This window comes from Echiichthys vipera (assembly GCF_963691815.1).
Source record: "Echiichthys vipera genome assembly, chromosome: 12".
Taxonomy (NCBI): Eukaryota; Metazoa; Chordata; class Actinopteri; order Perciformes; family Trachinidae; genus Echiichthys; species Echiichthys vipera.
In genome coordinates this window covers 12,845,628-12,860,357 of record NC_139837.1, presented here as the reverse complement: position 1 = coordinate 12,860,357, position 14,730 = coordinate 12,845,628, and the positions used below count along the sequence as shown (strand labels likewise).

Sequence of the window (14,730 nt, the reverse complement as noted above, 5' to 3'; positions counted from 1 at the left end):
TTTTTACACATATACAAAGACGCTGTAAATATAACAATAAATAGCTGTCAGTGATATTTATCACATTTGGTGAAACCTGTACAGTGTGTATTATTTGCTAATGTAAAAAATGAATAAATTGTATTTTTCCAAAAAAAAATGTTCTTTCTGCTGTTTTGGCCACTTCGATGGTCTGGCTGATATTGGTATCACAACATAAATTGTGGGCGTGTGAGGTAGTTACGGTTGTGTAGGAAGATGGTGAATTCAGAGGAGGGTCCTTGGCTCTAAACAAGTTTGTATTGTGACTCAGAAGCTCAAATTTCCAATCATGAATGAGCTCTCCCTCATCACGAGAGGTTCCTCCTACATATTCACATGTCTTTTGGTATTCCTGACATGAGCACCCTCAGGAAGAAGTAAGTAAATAGGGCATTGTCCTGTCCTGAACCTCAAATTGTATTTTTTAAGTCTTGGTCCTGTTTAAAATGTTACTTAACAAATTTCACTAATAGTTTTATCACCTGCTGGTTCTTGCACTTGCTTGGTAATGCTAATATGCACAATATATTTGGGGGGGGGGGGGGGGGATGCACTGGGTGTAGAGTTTATCTTATTGATTTAGCTTACAACACATCGACCCACCCACTCTCTCCTCTGTCTCTTTTGTTGTGGTTTCTGCCGATGGTTTGGCCCACAAAGCCAGTCATTGCTGGCCACGCTACCATAGCAACCAGGAAATACTCACCGCCGTCAGTAGAGTAGTGTGTGAATGTGCGTGTGTTAGGGGGGTAGAGAGAGCAGAACGTGGTGAGTGGGAGTCCAGACCGATCACAACAACACAAGGGACTGATTTTCACCTTTGCCTCCAAATCTACGATTTCCCCGCGTCCTCTTCCACCAGGTTTGTGAGTGACTGAACAGTGTGTTCAGTAGCTAATAGCGTGAGTATATCAGGTTATATAGGTTTCTATGAATGTGTGACCAAGGAATGTGGTGTGTGTGGATGTATCTGGTGTATGAAGATGGTCAGCAAATGCAACTCTACTCATTTAATGTGTGTCTGTGAACATTCAGAGATGGCTGCCAGCAGTGTAGCCACAACTCTCCTGCCTCCAGTGAAGAGTGTGGTGGTGTATAGGAATGGAGACCCCTTCTACAGTGGACGGAGGTTCGTGGTCAACCAGCGACAGGTTGCCACCATGGAAGCCTTTCTGACTGAGGTGACCCAGAGCATCGGTGCTCCTCTTGCTGTCAGGACTCTGTACACCCCCCGACAGGGCCACAGGATTGCAGACCTCCAGGATCTTCAGACAGGAGCCCAGTATGTTGCTGCTGGCTTTGAAAGATTCAAGAAACTGGAGTGAGTACAAAAACCTTTACTGTGCTGATATTAGGGATAATTTTCATGTAAATGCATTTAGAATGTTTTTTAAACATACTTTTGGTTGTTTGGCAAAGAGATGAAGTGTTGTTCTAAGATTCTTCTTTATCATATAGTTACCTGAATGCAAGAATGAAAAAGCAGCCAGCTGCCCATGAAGAAACCAAGGTAGGCTTTTATTTTGTCACATGGAAGGCTTGCTTTTAAGGGCAGCAGCACAGTCCATCACTGATTAATCCCAGTCTAACCAGGAGGAATGCACCACCAGGATGCACTCTACTCCTGCCAAATCAAATGTGAAAATGACTGTAGGGTTTTCCCTTACGACTAGCTCATATTTGCCTATAAATGTGACACATTGTTATGTTAGCGTTAGATTAGGGTCACCCTTTGCGTTTACAGTCCCATTGATGTCACTGGGTTGTCATGTAAATTACCGGAAACAATGGGGCTAACGATTGTGCTGTCCATTGACCAGTCACTCAGGCCTTGCAGGGCGCCCTTTGAAAGGATCTAGTGTGACATTAGATTGAGTAATTACAGCTGAACATCGTCAGAGATCAAGATTCAAGATGTTTATTATCACTCCGGTTATACAAGTAAAATCACCTGAAATACTTTTGCTGGGAGGGCCCTTTAAATAAAAACTTAAAAATGAATATATAATAAAATATATGACAGTGAAAAAAGAAAAACAAAATATCTGTCAATATGAAAAGTCAGATAATATATAAAATACATAAAATAGTATAATATACTTTTTTCATTCAACATTCAAAAACTGTATATGTAGTGTGTGCATGTGTGTATATATACATATATATATACATATATATATATATATATATATACATACATATATACATATATGTATGTATATATATGTATATACATAAAGAGCATATATGCACTTTTTCCCTTAAGCTTGTTTGAAGGGCACAGTGATGAGGATTGTGGTAGTACTATGGAGGTAAAAGCTCTCTTCACATTTACGCAAAATTTACTTTGAACACACACAAAGCCACTCATACTGACAAGAGCTTGCTTTGTATTCTCACCAGCTGGCAGGGATGGCCACTTGGTTTTTCAGACGTAGAGTTTAAAGCCATCGGTGTTACTTGTCTGAAAAACATAAAAGGAGCGGAGAGTAATCGTGTGTGCCTTGGGTGCTTGCCATTTGGAAAGCAGAGTTCCTTGATTTTAAAGTCTTACATGCCTGTGCTGTGGTTGCTGTGAAACAATGCAGGAAGTGTGCCTGTGTGTGAGTTGTGTTTGATCCCGCTGGTGAAACAAAGAGTTATGCTTCCATGCAGTGTTTTCAGGGCTATGTGCAGGTCTGAACAAGCCTATTGGCCATTCACGCCTCCTTCTCTGCTCAGAAACACTGTAAATGCATTAAACATCAGCCACTTCAAAGAAAAAAAATGATAAGGGAAGATTATCAATGTCTGGTTTGTTCTGAGTTGATTGATCCAGTCCACTTACATTATCAGAGGCAGACACGGATATCGGCTCTAGATTTCATTGATATGCGGACGAAATGGGCTTTGAGAGGAGCCCTCAGATCAGACTGTGAATGTGCCATTGAAGAAGTCTCGGAGATACGTTTGTTTCCTTGGCTGCAGCACTCAAGCTGGCATGAGCGGAATAGTTATTCGGTCATTATTACACACTTAGAATAACTGATTTGTCTGTGATGGATGTGCAGTGTTGTTGATGTGCAGGAGATGGATTACGTACAACTGAAGTTCAATATAGCTGTGAAAATGACAACATTATAACATTATGATTTTGCAGTATCATGGATCTGATTTTCTGATTGTCTTCAGCAGGCCAAAGTAATCCAGAGGCCAAACGTTTCAGCCAAATGGAGGAAGTTTATACCTGTACCTTGCATTATACAGTGAGTTGGACAAACACACACACACACACACACACACACACACACACACACACACACACACACACACACACACACACACACACACACACACACACACACACACACACACACACACACACACACACATACATACACAATTATTCTTAGCACGTTTAGACAGTATCTATAATGACTTTGTTTTAAGGAAATGGGTCTTCCAAATTGACTGTGTTTTTAGTACTAATTTCCCCCTTTAGCCATGCTAGCTGCACGGCTCTATTTATGGCAATTTCAGTGGATCAGTCAGACGAATGAACAGTCCAGATTCGAAGTATCCCAACTGGACTGTTGAGAGGACATTTTGGCATTCAAGGTCTTCAGAGGTTGAATCCTGTTTACTTTGGTGATCCCCTGACTTTTCCTGTTGCAGCACCAGCAGGTTCAAAGCTTTCACACACCCTGTGAAACATCTCAACATACTTGTCTGTAGGATGAATCCTCATGACTTGATCTCCTAACATTTACTCCAGTGTTCACCATGAAGTTCACATTTGTTATTTTGGATGAAATGTCTCGACTACTATTGGATGTATTGGATGTATTGTTTGGACGTTTTGCACACACATTCATGTTCCCCTCAGGATGAATTGTCATAACTTCGGTGAATCTCAGACTTTTCATCTAGCGCCACAACATCTGATCAATGTTTTTTTCTTGCCCAGGGAAACCAAAGGAGAGACTTTTGTATGAGAAGACTGGGAAAGATTAAGTATCATTTAAAAATAGAAAAAAATTGAAATGCTAAATTATTGTTTCTTTTCAGCGTTTTCCGTAATGGAGACTTCCTGTGTCCACCGTTCCGGTTTATCATTCCTCGAAGCATGCGACAGGACCTGGAGCAAATCCTGAGCCTGGTCACAGAGAAGGTCAGCTTACGAACCGGAGCTGTGCGCAGGTCTGTGACACTGACGGATACAAATACTCATACACATACACAGAAAACATCTCCCCCTAACCCCTGTGCTTTATCAGGTTGTGCTCTTTGGAAGGAACAACTGTGTCCTCAGCTGTGGAGCTGAAGACTGGCCACTGCTATGTTGCCGTGGGAACCGAGAGGTTCAAGAAACTTCCATATGTGGAGCTGTTGGTTTCAAAAGCTACAGAGAGGTATTGTTATGCAAGGAGTGAGTGTTAAGATTAGTGTTTATGTACATTTGTGCTGGCTGTTCTGCTCTCTGAAATAAAATAATGACTGTCAGACAGGAGGGGGCATGAACAAAACAGTACTGTGCAATTTTATCTTTTCACATGGCAGTGTTTTTTATTTTTTTATTTTGTAGATATTACCCAGGAAAGAGAAGGCTGTTAAGGAGAAATGAGGTAAATTCATTTAATAGTGTGATTTATTCACCTTACTATCATGTCTTAACATACAGTCTTAGAATTGTTACTCTGGAGCCTACAGTTATTTTGCAACATATCAGGTGTGAGTGACAATGTGCTGTATGTGTTTTGTGTTTCTCTTAGAACAGGAAAGCAGGAAGTGGCCCAGAAGACCAGTACAGTGACTCAGCTCTCCTCGACTCCCCAGAGGTAAAACAACAATCCTCTGCTGTCTTATATTCACACCACAAGAGCTATATATGGACTGTTAATCTGTTTGGAACACATTCAATACACCAGTGAGACAAACAGCACGGATGATATCCTTTGCCTAGAAATGAAAGAATATTTATTCAGTTGCATCCAACAAATTTAAGTCAGATGGTCGAAGGGTGAAGTCAACGGGAGATGAAGCTGCAGCTCCACCAGCCGCACAGCAGAGGAGCAGGAGAGAGGGAGCGGATGAGACCTTCTTCGCCAGGCCGGTCAAGATCCGCAACAACAGAGGACACCCAAGACCGCCGCTCAGCAATGGATCTGGTTAGCATCCCTAACTTACATACATATCATTTTAAAAGTTCCATATTGTATAAAGTGAGATTGACATGCCTCTTTGAATATAAAGCCGGTTGAGGTCCCATGTAAATACTGTGAAAGTATCAAAACGCTCCATCCATAGAGAGATGCAAACAGCCGCTATTCAGAAACTTTGTCTTTAAATGAGTCGTAAGGACTTCTGTACGGCTGTGATGTCACAACAATCCTATAATGTGTATATATAGGTAAACATTTGCATAATATGGGACCTTTAATCATTATAGCAACAGCATTTTGATTTCTGTCTATTACAGTCCAGCCCAGCGTGTTTAAAAGAGCAGCACGGAAGAGAAGAGAGGAGTTACGTGGGGCTGAAGAGGTGCACGAGGATGAAAACACAGCTATAGAGCTTCCCATTGACCAGGTTAGCTTCATCCAGTGTCCTTTCAGCCTTGTAATAACTACATGATGCGGCCAATAAATTGCTGAAAATATGTGTTTCTAGCAGAGGTAAATCTAAATCCGTTTCTCATTCTCAATCTAAAGAGAGTTGCAGAAATAGTGGAGGACGAGGAACAAAGCAGCCAGAATGATCCTCTGCAGAACCCACAGCCGGTAGGCCTAAAGCTATTTCCTTCATGTTCCCTGTGAATTCTTATCCAGGTGGAAAAAATGGGTAAAATCCAATAAATTCACTGTCTATTATGTACATTCACTCTCAAGTACAATGTAGGAAAATAATTATGCATTGTAGATGGGAATTGAGGGTGAAATTTAGACTAAAGATGGATACATGATGAGAAGTTAATTTATGTATTCATGCATTATGGTGCCGCTTCTAGATTGTAGTCAATGCAGTTGACCGTTAAAATATTAAATATGATACTTTATTCTGCATGTGGGCGGGAAAAAACAAATAAATCATTGTTTTTCTCAAGGTACATAATCAAATCATAGAGAGTGAGCAGCACAATGGGAGAGAACACAAACACAATGGAAAGCAGGTACATTAAATATATGAGTGGGTGGTTACATTTATATAATCATAGTATGTGTCCTATAATGCATAGGTTCATTTTTTATTTATTTATATTTTTATCCTGTAACCAGCCTCTGTCGTCTGAACAAGATGATGTGACACAGACAGAAAATTCTGCCAGGAATGAGGAGTCTGCTGCTGAAATACTGGTACAAACACACACTACCAACAGCTTACATTCAGCAGTACATGCACACAAACATTAAGTCAGTGTGTCTCTCTCTCTCGTTAAAAAAGAAGCCTGAGCTGAAGAAGACATCTTCAAAGCCAAGGCCCTCGTCACCCACCTCTCAGGGACAGACCAGGGAAGAAAAGGCAAGTTTACCCACCTCACAGCACGCGACAGCTCACCGTAACCAGGCTCAACGAAAATGTGTGCTTGATTAATTTTTCTTTTACTCTGTTGTTACAATTTGCTCTACCAGGAGAGAACACAGGACACCCCATCAAATACAGTAGATCAGAACCACCATACGGAGGACTGGTGAATGACGAGCACGGAAGATTCATCAGTGAGGTCACATCATCGTGAGAGCAGATGACCCAGCGACTGCTTCTACAGTGATCTGAATGAATGTTTGATTAAAATGGTCGTACTTAACCTGTCATGATGAGCCAAACAATATTCATTTGTTCATGAAGCAAGTTCACTGCAGGAGATTGACACAATATCATAAGCTCTAACACTAGAGCTGTTCTGATATTTTCTTTACTCCTGATACTGAATCCAATACCTAAACTTGCATATCGGCCGACACCGAGTACTGATCCGATACCAGTGCTTTATCATTTTTTTATATATATATATAAAATAATAATTAATTTTAACAGCTTTATACTGACAACAATGCATGGATGTGATTTTTGCTTTTGTTGGGTTTGGTCAGGTTGAATGCCATAGAACTTCATTAGAATCTAGTTTGATAGTACGCCATAAATGAAAAATAAAATAAACTACTTTTAAGTAGATTTTTTTCCCTGGGCTAAATCTTATGGTATCGGATCAGTGCGCCGAAACCCATATGATTTTTTAGGCATTATCAGAAGCATTTCTGTATCAGATCAACTCTATCTAGTACAATACACAATAATCCATGGTAAGTCAATACAACACTTTTTAAAACATTTTTATTATAGGCTTCCCAAAGTGTTCATTCTGATGCAGATATTGTTTCGATGTTCAATGATGCAATCTATTCCATATACAATAGGTACATAAGAAACAATATTTTTGGGACATTTCAAGCCTAAATGTGTTTTTGATTTTCAGAAATCAGTGACGAGTCATGTTTTGCCAACAATTTATAAATACAATATAAGCCACATCATAAAAGTGGATAGATGCAACAATAACAAAGTCATCTGTACAGGGTTTTGTATCAATTAAATACTGTACTGTCATTAAAAATATACATTACTATCTACATTACTGTTATTTCTGAACTCTGCAACGACTTTTCAGACATGTTTAAGGAGCATACAACAAGGTAACTCACTATTTAACAAGTCTCACAGATATATTAAAAATTGTTTTTATTATTAAGCAGGTTGAGGTGCTGTGTAAATATTGTGAAAGTATCAAAACACTCAATCCAGAGAAACTGCTTTTGAATGAGCCGTCAGGACTTGTGTAAGGTTGTGATGTCACAACTATACTATTTTTTAAATTTATACATATATGGAGAAAGTGCTGCTACAGTGTCATTGCAGTCATTTGACCAAACAGAGCGGACTAGGTTTTTCAGGAGGGTGAGTTTTTCAGACAGAAGGTGAATACAGGTATATTCAGAAACAAATAATGTATCTTTTAAAGCATGTAAACAGGTTATAGTATAAACCAACATACAAAATATGGACCCGACCATATGTATATGTCCCCTTTAAGATACATTTTTTTTTAAATTTAATTTAATAGAAATTATATTTTGATAGGGTCATCAGAGTTACACATGGATCTAGAGCAGGATGTATTGTTTAGCTCAATATGTTTGTACTGAAGATGTCAACCTTCAAATAACATGTAATAATAATATGTCCCCTTTAATCTTCTTTCACAAAGAACTAAATAACATATTTAATACATCATGTATATAAGGCAGCAGGGGAAATAAGTAAAAAAAAAACAGCTTTATTATGAAGCTGTCTGTCCCTGTGTCCTTCTCTTCCTCAAACACACACCACAGCGGACAGAAGGCAGCCGCAGTAAAATGACCCCGTTAAACCAGAAGGTTAGATCTAATTGGTTCATTTCAAACCCCAGCCTTATTTGTATGTGGTCTCTATAGCATTGATGCAAAAGCCAGCCATATGGTGGAGCAGCAGAGTGTTTATAAGAAAAAGTTAACAATCACTTACTTCTATGGAAGCACCGTAAATCTAGTCTAGCCTAGAGGTGAACTCTACATGAACCCACTTTGCCTTCAACTTAGTGTAAGAGTTTCTGGACAGGTCTTTTTAAACTCACACAGAGTTCTTTAGGCACAATTCTCCCACCAGGACCTTTGCTCTAAGGAGATGCTGTCTGCATCTAAATTGCCCCCTCTAGTCCCGCTCCAACTCTGCTTTGGCCGTCTTTTTGCTCCCCTGCTAAGGAATCACTTGAAGGTATAGGAGAATTAGCTTTAATCCTCATCTCTGTTAGTGTGCAGCCGGGGTCATATTCTGCTTCACAGCGTCTGTGTCATCAATGGAGCTTACAACACACAGAGTGATGCCAGCCATGGTGAGGAACATTCCCGCGAGAGCCTCTGCAGAGAGTGAGGAGTGCGAAGTGCGGGGGAGGATATAAAAAAAAATGAAAGTGAAAAAAAAAAAGCATGTTAAAAGGCAGAACACAACCAGTATTTTTCAAGGAGAGGAGAAAGTCACAGGAGGGAGTTAACTGCTTAATGAGGTCTTGTAATGCCAGTCAAGTAATGCAAAATTTACTTGTACCTTGTTTCTATAATATTTCAGCGAAATGTTTGATCCTAAAGCTTCAAGCATCCCAATTTGTCCTTGTGGGCATCACTTGCTGTGTGAATGCCCTGACACTGAAAAGCTAGCTAGTGCATGGAAATGAGTCACTTACGTTTGCCTCCAAACTCTTCACCCAATAACTTGCCAGTGAGCAGAGTGCAAAGGAAGGTGAGAGAGTTGGCCACAGGAACCGCAAGCGATAACTCTGGAGAAGAGAAGTGGATATAATACCGTGCTGCCAAATGAACAAACCTTCAGATAATGAAAATCTCAGAGGAGTTTCCAATGTGGACCAGAGCCATTAGTTCCAATGAGGCCCATGTTTGTAAATGGATATGTATTCTTTGTCTAATATTATACAAGAAATGTGTTAGTGCATACAGTAAACAGTGAAAGCTGCACATATTCCCACAAGCAGGATCATTTCTTATAATGTGGTGTCGGGTCAGTTTAGAGCTTAAACAACTGTGTGATTAGACAATCAACAGTTGCATTTTGATAGTCTGGCTTACCAGTTATACAGTGCTGAAATAAAGCTGACACTGTTTCTGCATCCGGGGCTTAGCCGAAGATTGTGTTTGTGCAGATAAGTCTGGCTATGTGAGATTACTATTTTGATAATCAAGTAATAGTTTAAATTACTTTTTAAGGAGGATTTGCTTTTTTTCTGGTCTTCATTTGTAGTAAATTGAAAATCTTTGGGATTTATTTTAATGGTTGGACTGAAAAAGCAATTTCACAATATCAACTTGGGCTCTAGGGAATTATGAACTAAGTAATTTAAACTGGAATATTTGATCTTTTAAGAAATGTACATACCTAAATCTTCTAAGAAGAGTCTTAACTAGATAACATTTTGCCGTCAAACAACGTGTGGTAAAAACACAGTTTAAAGCCCTATTCAGACAGAACTAGTTTAATGTGTTGACGTGGGGTAAAATAGTCTTACCTCATGGCATCTGTAATATAAATGGCCAATTCGCACGAGATTAAGAAATCCCTGTATCCTACCAGAGGTGGGAGGGGTTATTCAATTTACGCACTACGTCACATCCCTGTTGCCATGTACGTGCTACGTAGCTTTCTTTATATCGCAAAATTAAGTAAACACAAAACTAAAGGACAGAACTGGTTATCTAAAAAGAGTGATCAGAGTGCTTTTTCGTGTGCCTCCATGCTCAAAAATATGTGGATACTACGCACTGAGTGGATATGACGGTATATCACCATACATATGTTTATATATGGTCGTATTCCGATGGTACTAGTTTTACCCGAGGGTACTTTTTCTGAGCTGTTTTACAGAAGGTGAAAATGTTTTTTTACTGATGTGGCACATTCGGACAGGACTACAACCTGTGGTAAAAATGACCTTACCCCACGTCCCCATATTAAACTAATCCCGTCAGAATAGGGCTTAAGTCTGAACAGTTCAATTCTACCATAGTTATTTTCCACAGAAGACTAGCAGGAAACAGGTGTAAATAATGAAGTCAATGCTGGCTGAGGTCCATTCAGCTGCTTCACTTTCAGGTATTTGCATTGTGCATGCTGACTCACCGTGACACAGTCATGGTTTACTGGGACACTCAAAACAGAGCCATTGTTAATGCTATTAGTAACACCTGTACTTTTCTCCTATGATTAATCATGTCTACTTTGAAAGAGGCCTAAATGAGACGTGGTGCAGAATGGTTCTCCCTGACTTTCCCCCCACAATGATGATTAATGATGACACATTTGGAAAGTTATGTATAATTGTACACAGAGGTAACATTTTAGTAATTGTTTATAAACTGAGCTGAAAAGAGCTGCCACTCTCTAAAAACATTAATATAGTACAATCAGTGGACTTCTGGGTGGGCAAGCAAGGAATACACCTGAGCATATGGGCAGAGTGAAAAAAGCTTTGTCACAGCAGACATTTTGTTAGCAGGAAAAGCACCAGTGTAATTAATGTCATCAATGATGGCTGCATTAGCCGTATCCAGGCCTCTGGTAATGCGCATGCTATCTTGCTGAGATGATTTACTGAAACACTTAATGGAGCAACTGAGCTATCATTAATGTTATAAGCCACACCTGTGCTTTTCATGATATAACAGGTTAAAATATCAGCAATGAAAAGGTAATTCTCCCCTATAGAAAGAGAGAGAGAGGTACCACAAGACAGTGCCGGTGTTAGATATGAACCATGTGTCTCACCTGTGGTGGAAAGTGTATAATAGTAGACCAATGAGCCACTCTGGTTCAGTAGAAATGGGATCAGGTACTGTGAAGCAACACAAGGAAGAAGGTGTAATTACACTTAACTGTAACGAAAAAAGTGATAATTTCAAACATGTACACTGGCGAAAAACAAAGAACGGATCTCAGGATTTTTACCTTGAGGTTTAGGAAAAGAAACTTGACCTCAGCCAGAAGCTGTGACACTTTGTTGTTGTGTTGGACACTTTCTATCCCCTCTGCTCCTCTCTTCAAGAAAGGATTGGTGCAGCCCCACAGCACTGACACCAGCAAGAGACCCAACAGCTCCACTGCAACATAGGACAATCACATGCAGTCACCCTAAAATATGCTAACTTACGAGTATTGTTAAACAACTTGTGTTTTATGGAGGGCTAAACATGACTTAAGTCTCGATAAAAAAAATAGATGTATAAATAAATACATAAATAAATGCTGAAATAAAGGAATTAATAAATAAATGAATAAATTGGATCTCCCATTTCATTAACGTATGACACAGAAATACAGAAGTAAATAAATGTGGGTAAAGAATGTAGAAATAAATGTAAAGAAACAGTTTATTATTTTATTCATACATTTATTCATATAGAATTTAGTTGGTGAACATTATAGTGCAGTTATTGTTGTCGTTATTGTTGTCATTATTATTATTATTATTATTACTATTATTATTATTGTTGTTGTTGTTGTTGTTGTTTGGGTGTGTGTCGTCTACTGGGAGCAGTGCTGGTTGTACGGAAATTTACCCTTTAACGTGAAGGTGAGTTTTTCGGGTGCCAGCGAATCTGATAGTCGTGCAAGCCAAACACTTGGTTTAGTAGTGGGTTTTCATGATTTGGCTCTAGTGTATTTGGCTTGTAGCATGCAAAAAATAATCATAGATTTATTTGCCTTGCTAAGGTTATGGTTTAACGGAAAAATACCAAAAATACATAGTTTGGGGTCTAATATTAGTTTAATGCCTAAATCCTGAATCAGTGGGCAATGGTATAGTGTGCCCTCAAAACTACAGTTAGGCTTATTTCTTATTATTTTTGGCACCTTCTCTCACAATAATATTTAACATAATTATTATTTTCAAACTCTAGGTAAATCCCATTTACATACAGCCACAATGTCCAAGGCAACCCTTCATTCCCATTATTTTTAAATGTAATGTTTATCAGCTATTGAATTGTACATTCAGTGAACTTCTCTGCCATTATAACTTGCCCTATGTATGTATTTATTTATTTTAATTTCCTTTTTATAATGTATTTCCTTTATTAGACCTGTTCATTTATTTTATATATTTACTTAGTATTTTGTCAATTTTATATTTCTTATATTATTTAAATAAATGTTTTGATAATGTTTGTCCCTGGAGTGTTTCTTTGTGCCTTTTTCGATTGTTCATACTGATGATAAATAAAGTTTAAAAAAAGTTAGTGTGCCCTCTCTACCACACTTGTAGCCGGTGTCATTGGAGTTATTGGAGTTGAATTTATTAAGAGGAGTTTGTGTTACATATATATATATATATACTCATTATCCACTTGTAGTGAATTGGTTTAAAATGGGTATTTATTGTTAGTGTTTGAAATTTCCAGCAAATCTTCTTCGAGTCTTTCCCGGAGTTGTTTGTGCTTTGTCGTCTCGCAGGTCTCTGCTGATCGTGGTGGTGCCTGCTGCCGTGGTCCTGCATGATGCTTCCTGCTGCTATTATAATCTATAACCTTAGCTGTGCTTGTTTCTACTATTCTGCTATATTAACTGCCATAACATGTGAGTCATATTCACATTACTATAGATATTATTATAGTTACCGGAAGTGTGTCTGTCTGTCTCTCTCTGTCCATCTTTTCTCTCTTTCTCTCTCCTTTTCTTCCTCCCCAACCGGTCAAGACAGATGTCCGTCCTCCATAGAGCTGGGTCTGTCTGACGTTCCTGCCTGTTATAGGGAAGGTTTTCGTTGCCACCGTACTCTACGGGGGAATTGTTGGGTCTATGTAAATCATAAATAAGTCATAGAGTGTGGTCTATACCTAGTCTGTAAAGTGTCCTGAGATAACTTCTGTTATGATTTGACACTATGAATACAATTGAATTGAATTGAATTGAATTGAAATGACTGAATTGAAATGAGACTTAAGTCACATTTAGTCCTCCACAGCGTTTAACAATGACCAAACCAATAAAAACAGTAGAATAGTGCAGTGACCAACTAACTAGCTAGCTTACTTCCTTAGCATTAGCTCTAAGATTTTACCTATGTTTGGGTTCGTTCTGTGTTATTCATGCTGAACAGGAAGCGGATACTTAGAAATATACATTCGGCTTCAAACTACAAAAACACTTGGTAAATAAAATAATTTGAGAGAGTAAATTAGCGTTAGCCACTCACCAACGGTCACCATCGTGATGTAAACAGTCACTGTCAAGACGCGTTCAAGACTGTTCTTCAGCTCCGTTGTTAGTGAACATTACTTAAATGGCCAGATTAAGAAATAGTTTAAAACCTAATTATTCATTAGGATGATCTCAGGACTTTTAAATGAATTAAATTAAGTATCGAACGGTTTTATGACGACGGTCTCTTTCGTTAACTGCAACGTTTTTGCATCTCTTGTCATCTTGACTCTTGTTCTTGTTACACATCCATATGTTGAATGCAGCTTTGAGGGGTTCTCAATGCTGTGGTACCAAGAGGTACCAGCTGAGGGCGCAATAACAAACACCAACAACTGCATATTTCGGATCATGCATTATTCACTTTCTCTTTTCTTTTCACTCTCAGCCATTGCGGTTTCCTGTGATTTTATACTTCCCTCTTTCATTCACTTTGTCCTCTACACAAACAACACTTCATTGTAACAAAAAAATATCAGCCAAAATTAGAAATACTATTATTTTTTATAACATTTAATTTAAAGAACCACAAACAATACAAATACAAGGAGCAACGGAAATAAAGTGCAAAATCCTTTGGCTTCAAACTAAAAAGGATTCACATCGGCGTGTTAGGCTGACGCCCGGATGTCTAACAAAATGTCTCTATGGTCTCTTCATTGTTATACAAGGTACAAAAAAATACAATGACAATATATAGATTTTTGAAACAATATCTAATATGTGAGAATCTGTGATCAAAACATAAAGACAGAATGATAACCACATTTAGTAAAGAATATTGTTGGTAAATCAAAATAAATCTGCAGTATCAAAAAAGGTCTTCAAACCTACCGGTATCCATGAGTTAGCCTCTTTCATACTGTCTTTATCTTCTCTGAAGTTTATCATAATCCTAAATCTACTCATGAACATATATGGTCCTCTTTA

General features: G+C 38.5%; 2 protein-coding genes across 2 annotated transcripts; one reads left to right on the top strand and one right to left on the bottom strand.

Moving 5' to 3' along the window:
* Nucleotides 1-1,058: 1,058 nt before the first annotated feature.
* On the top strand, nucleotides 1,059-6,692 carry dcdc2b (doublecortin domain containing 2B; the record flags this gene model as incomplete). The annotated part of the gene is made up of 14 exons (XM_083924577.1): nucleotides 1,059-1,342; nucleotides 1,480-1,531; nucleotides 3,196-3,266; nucleotides 4,069-4,200; nucleotides 4,278-4,412; nucleotides 4,586-4,625; nucleotides 4,773-4,838; nucleotides 5,006-5,168; nucleotides 5,480-5,589; nucleotides 5,712-5,780; nucleotides 6,104-6,169; nucleotides 6,276-6,353; nucleotides 6,442-6,519; nucleotides 6,630-6,692. The coding sequence occupies 14 exons, from the start codon at nucleotides 1,059-1,061 to the stop codon at nucleotides 6,690-6,692; spliced, it is 1,407 nt and encodes a 468-aa protein (XP_083780703.1).
* Nucleotides 6,693-7,171: 479 nt separating this feature from the next.
* On the bottom strand, nucleotides 7,172-13,871 carry tmem234 (transmembrane protein 234). The gene is made up of 5 exons (XM_083924504.1): nucleotides 13,796-13,871; nucleotides 11,548-11,699; nucleotides 11,368-11,434; nucleotides 9,275-9,367; nucleotides 7,172-8,951 (listed from the first exon to the last, which is right to left on the bottom strand). The coding sequence occupies exons 1-5, from the start codon at nucleotides 13,806-13,808 to the stop codon at nucleotides 8,842-8,844; spliced, it is 435 nt and encodes a 144-aa protein (XP_083780630.1). The 5' UTR covers nucleotides 13,809-13,871; the 3' UTR covers nucleotides 7,172-8,841.
* Nucleotides 13,872-14,730: the final 859 nt, after the last annotated feature.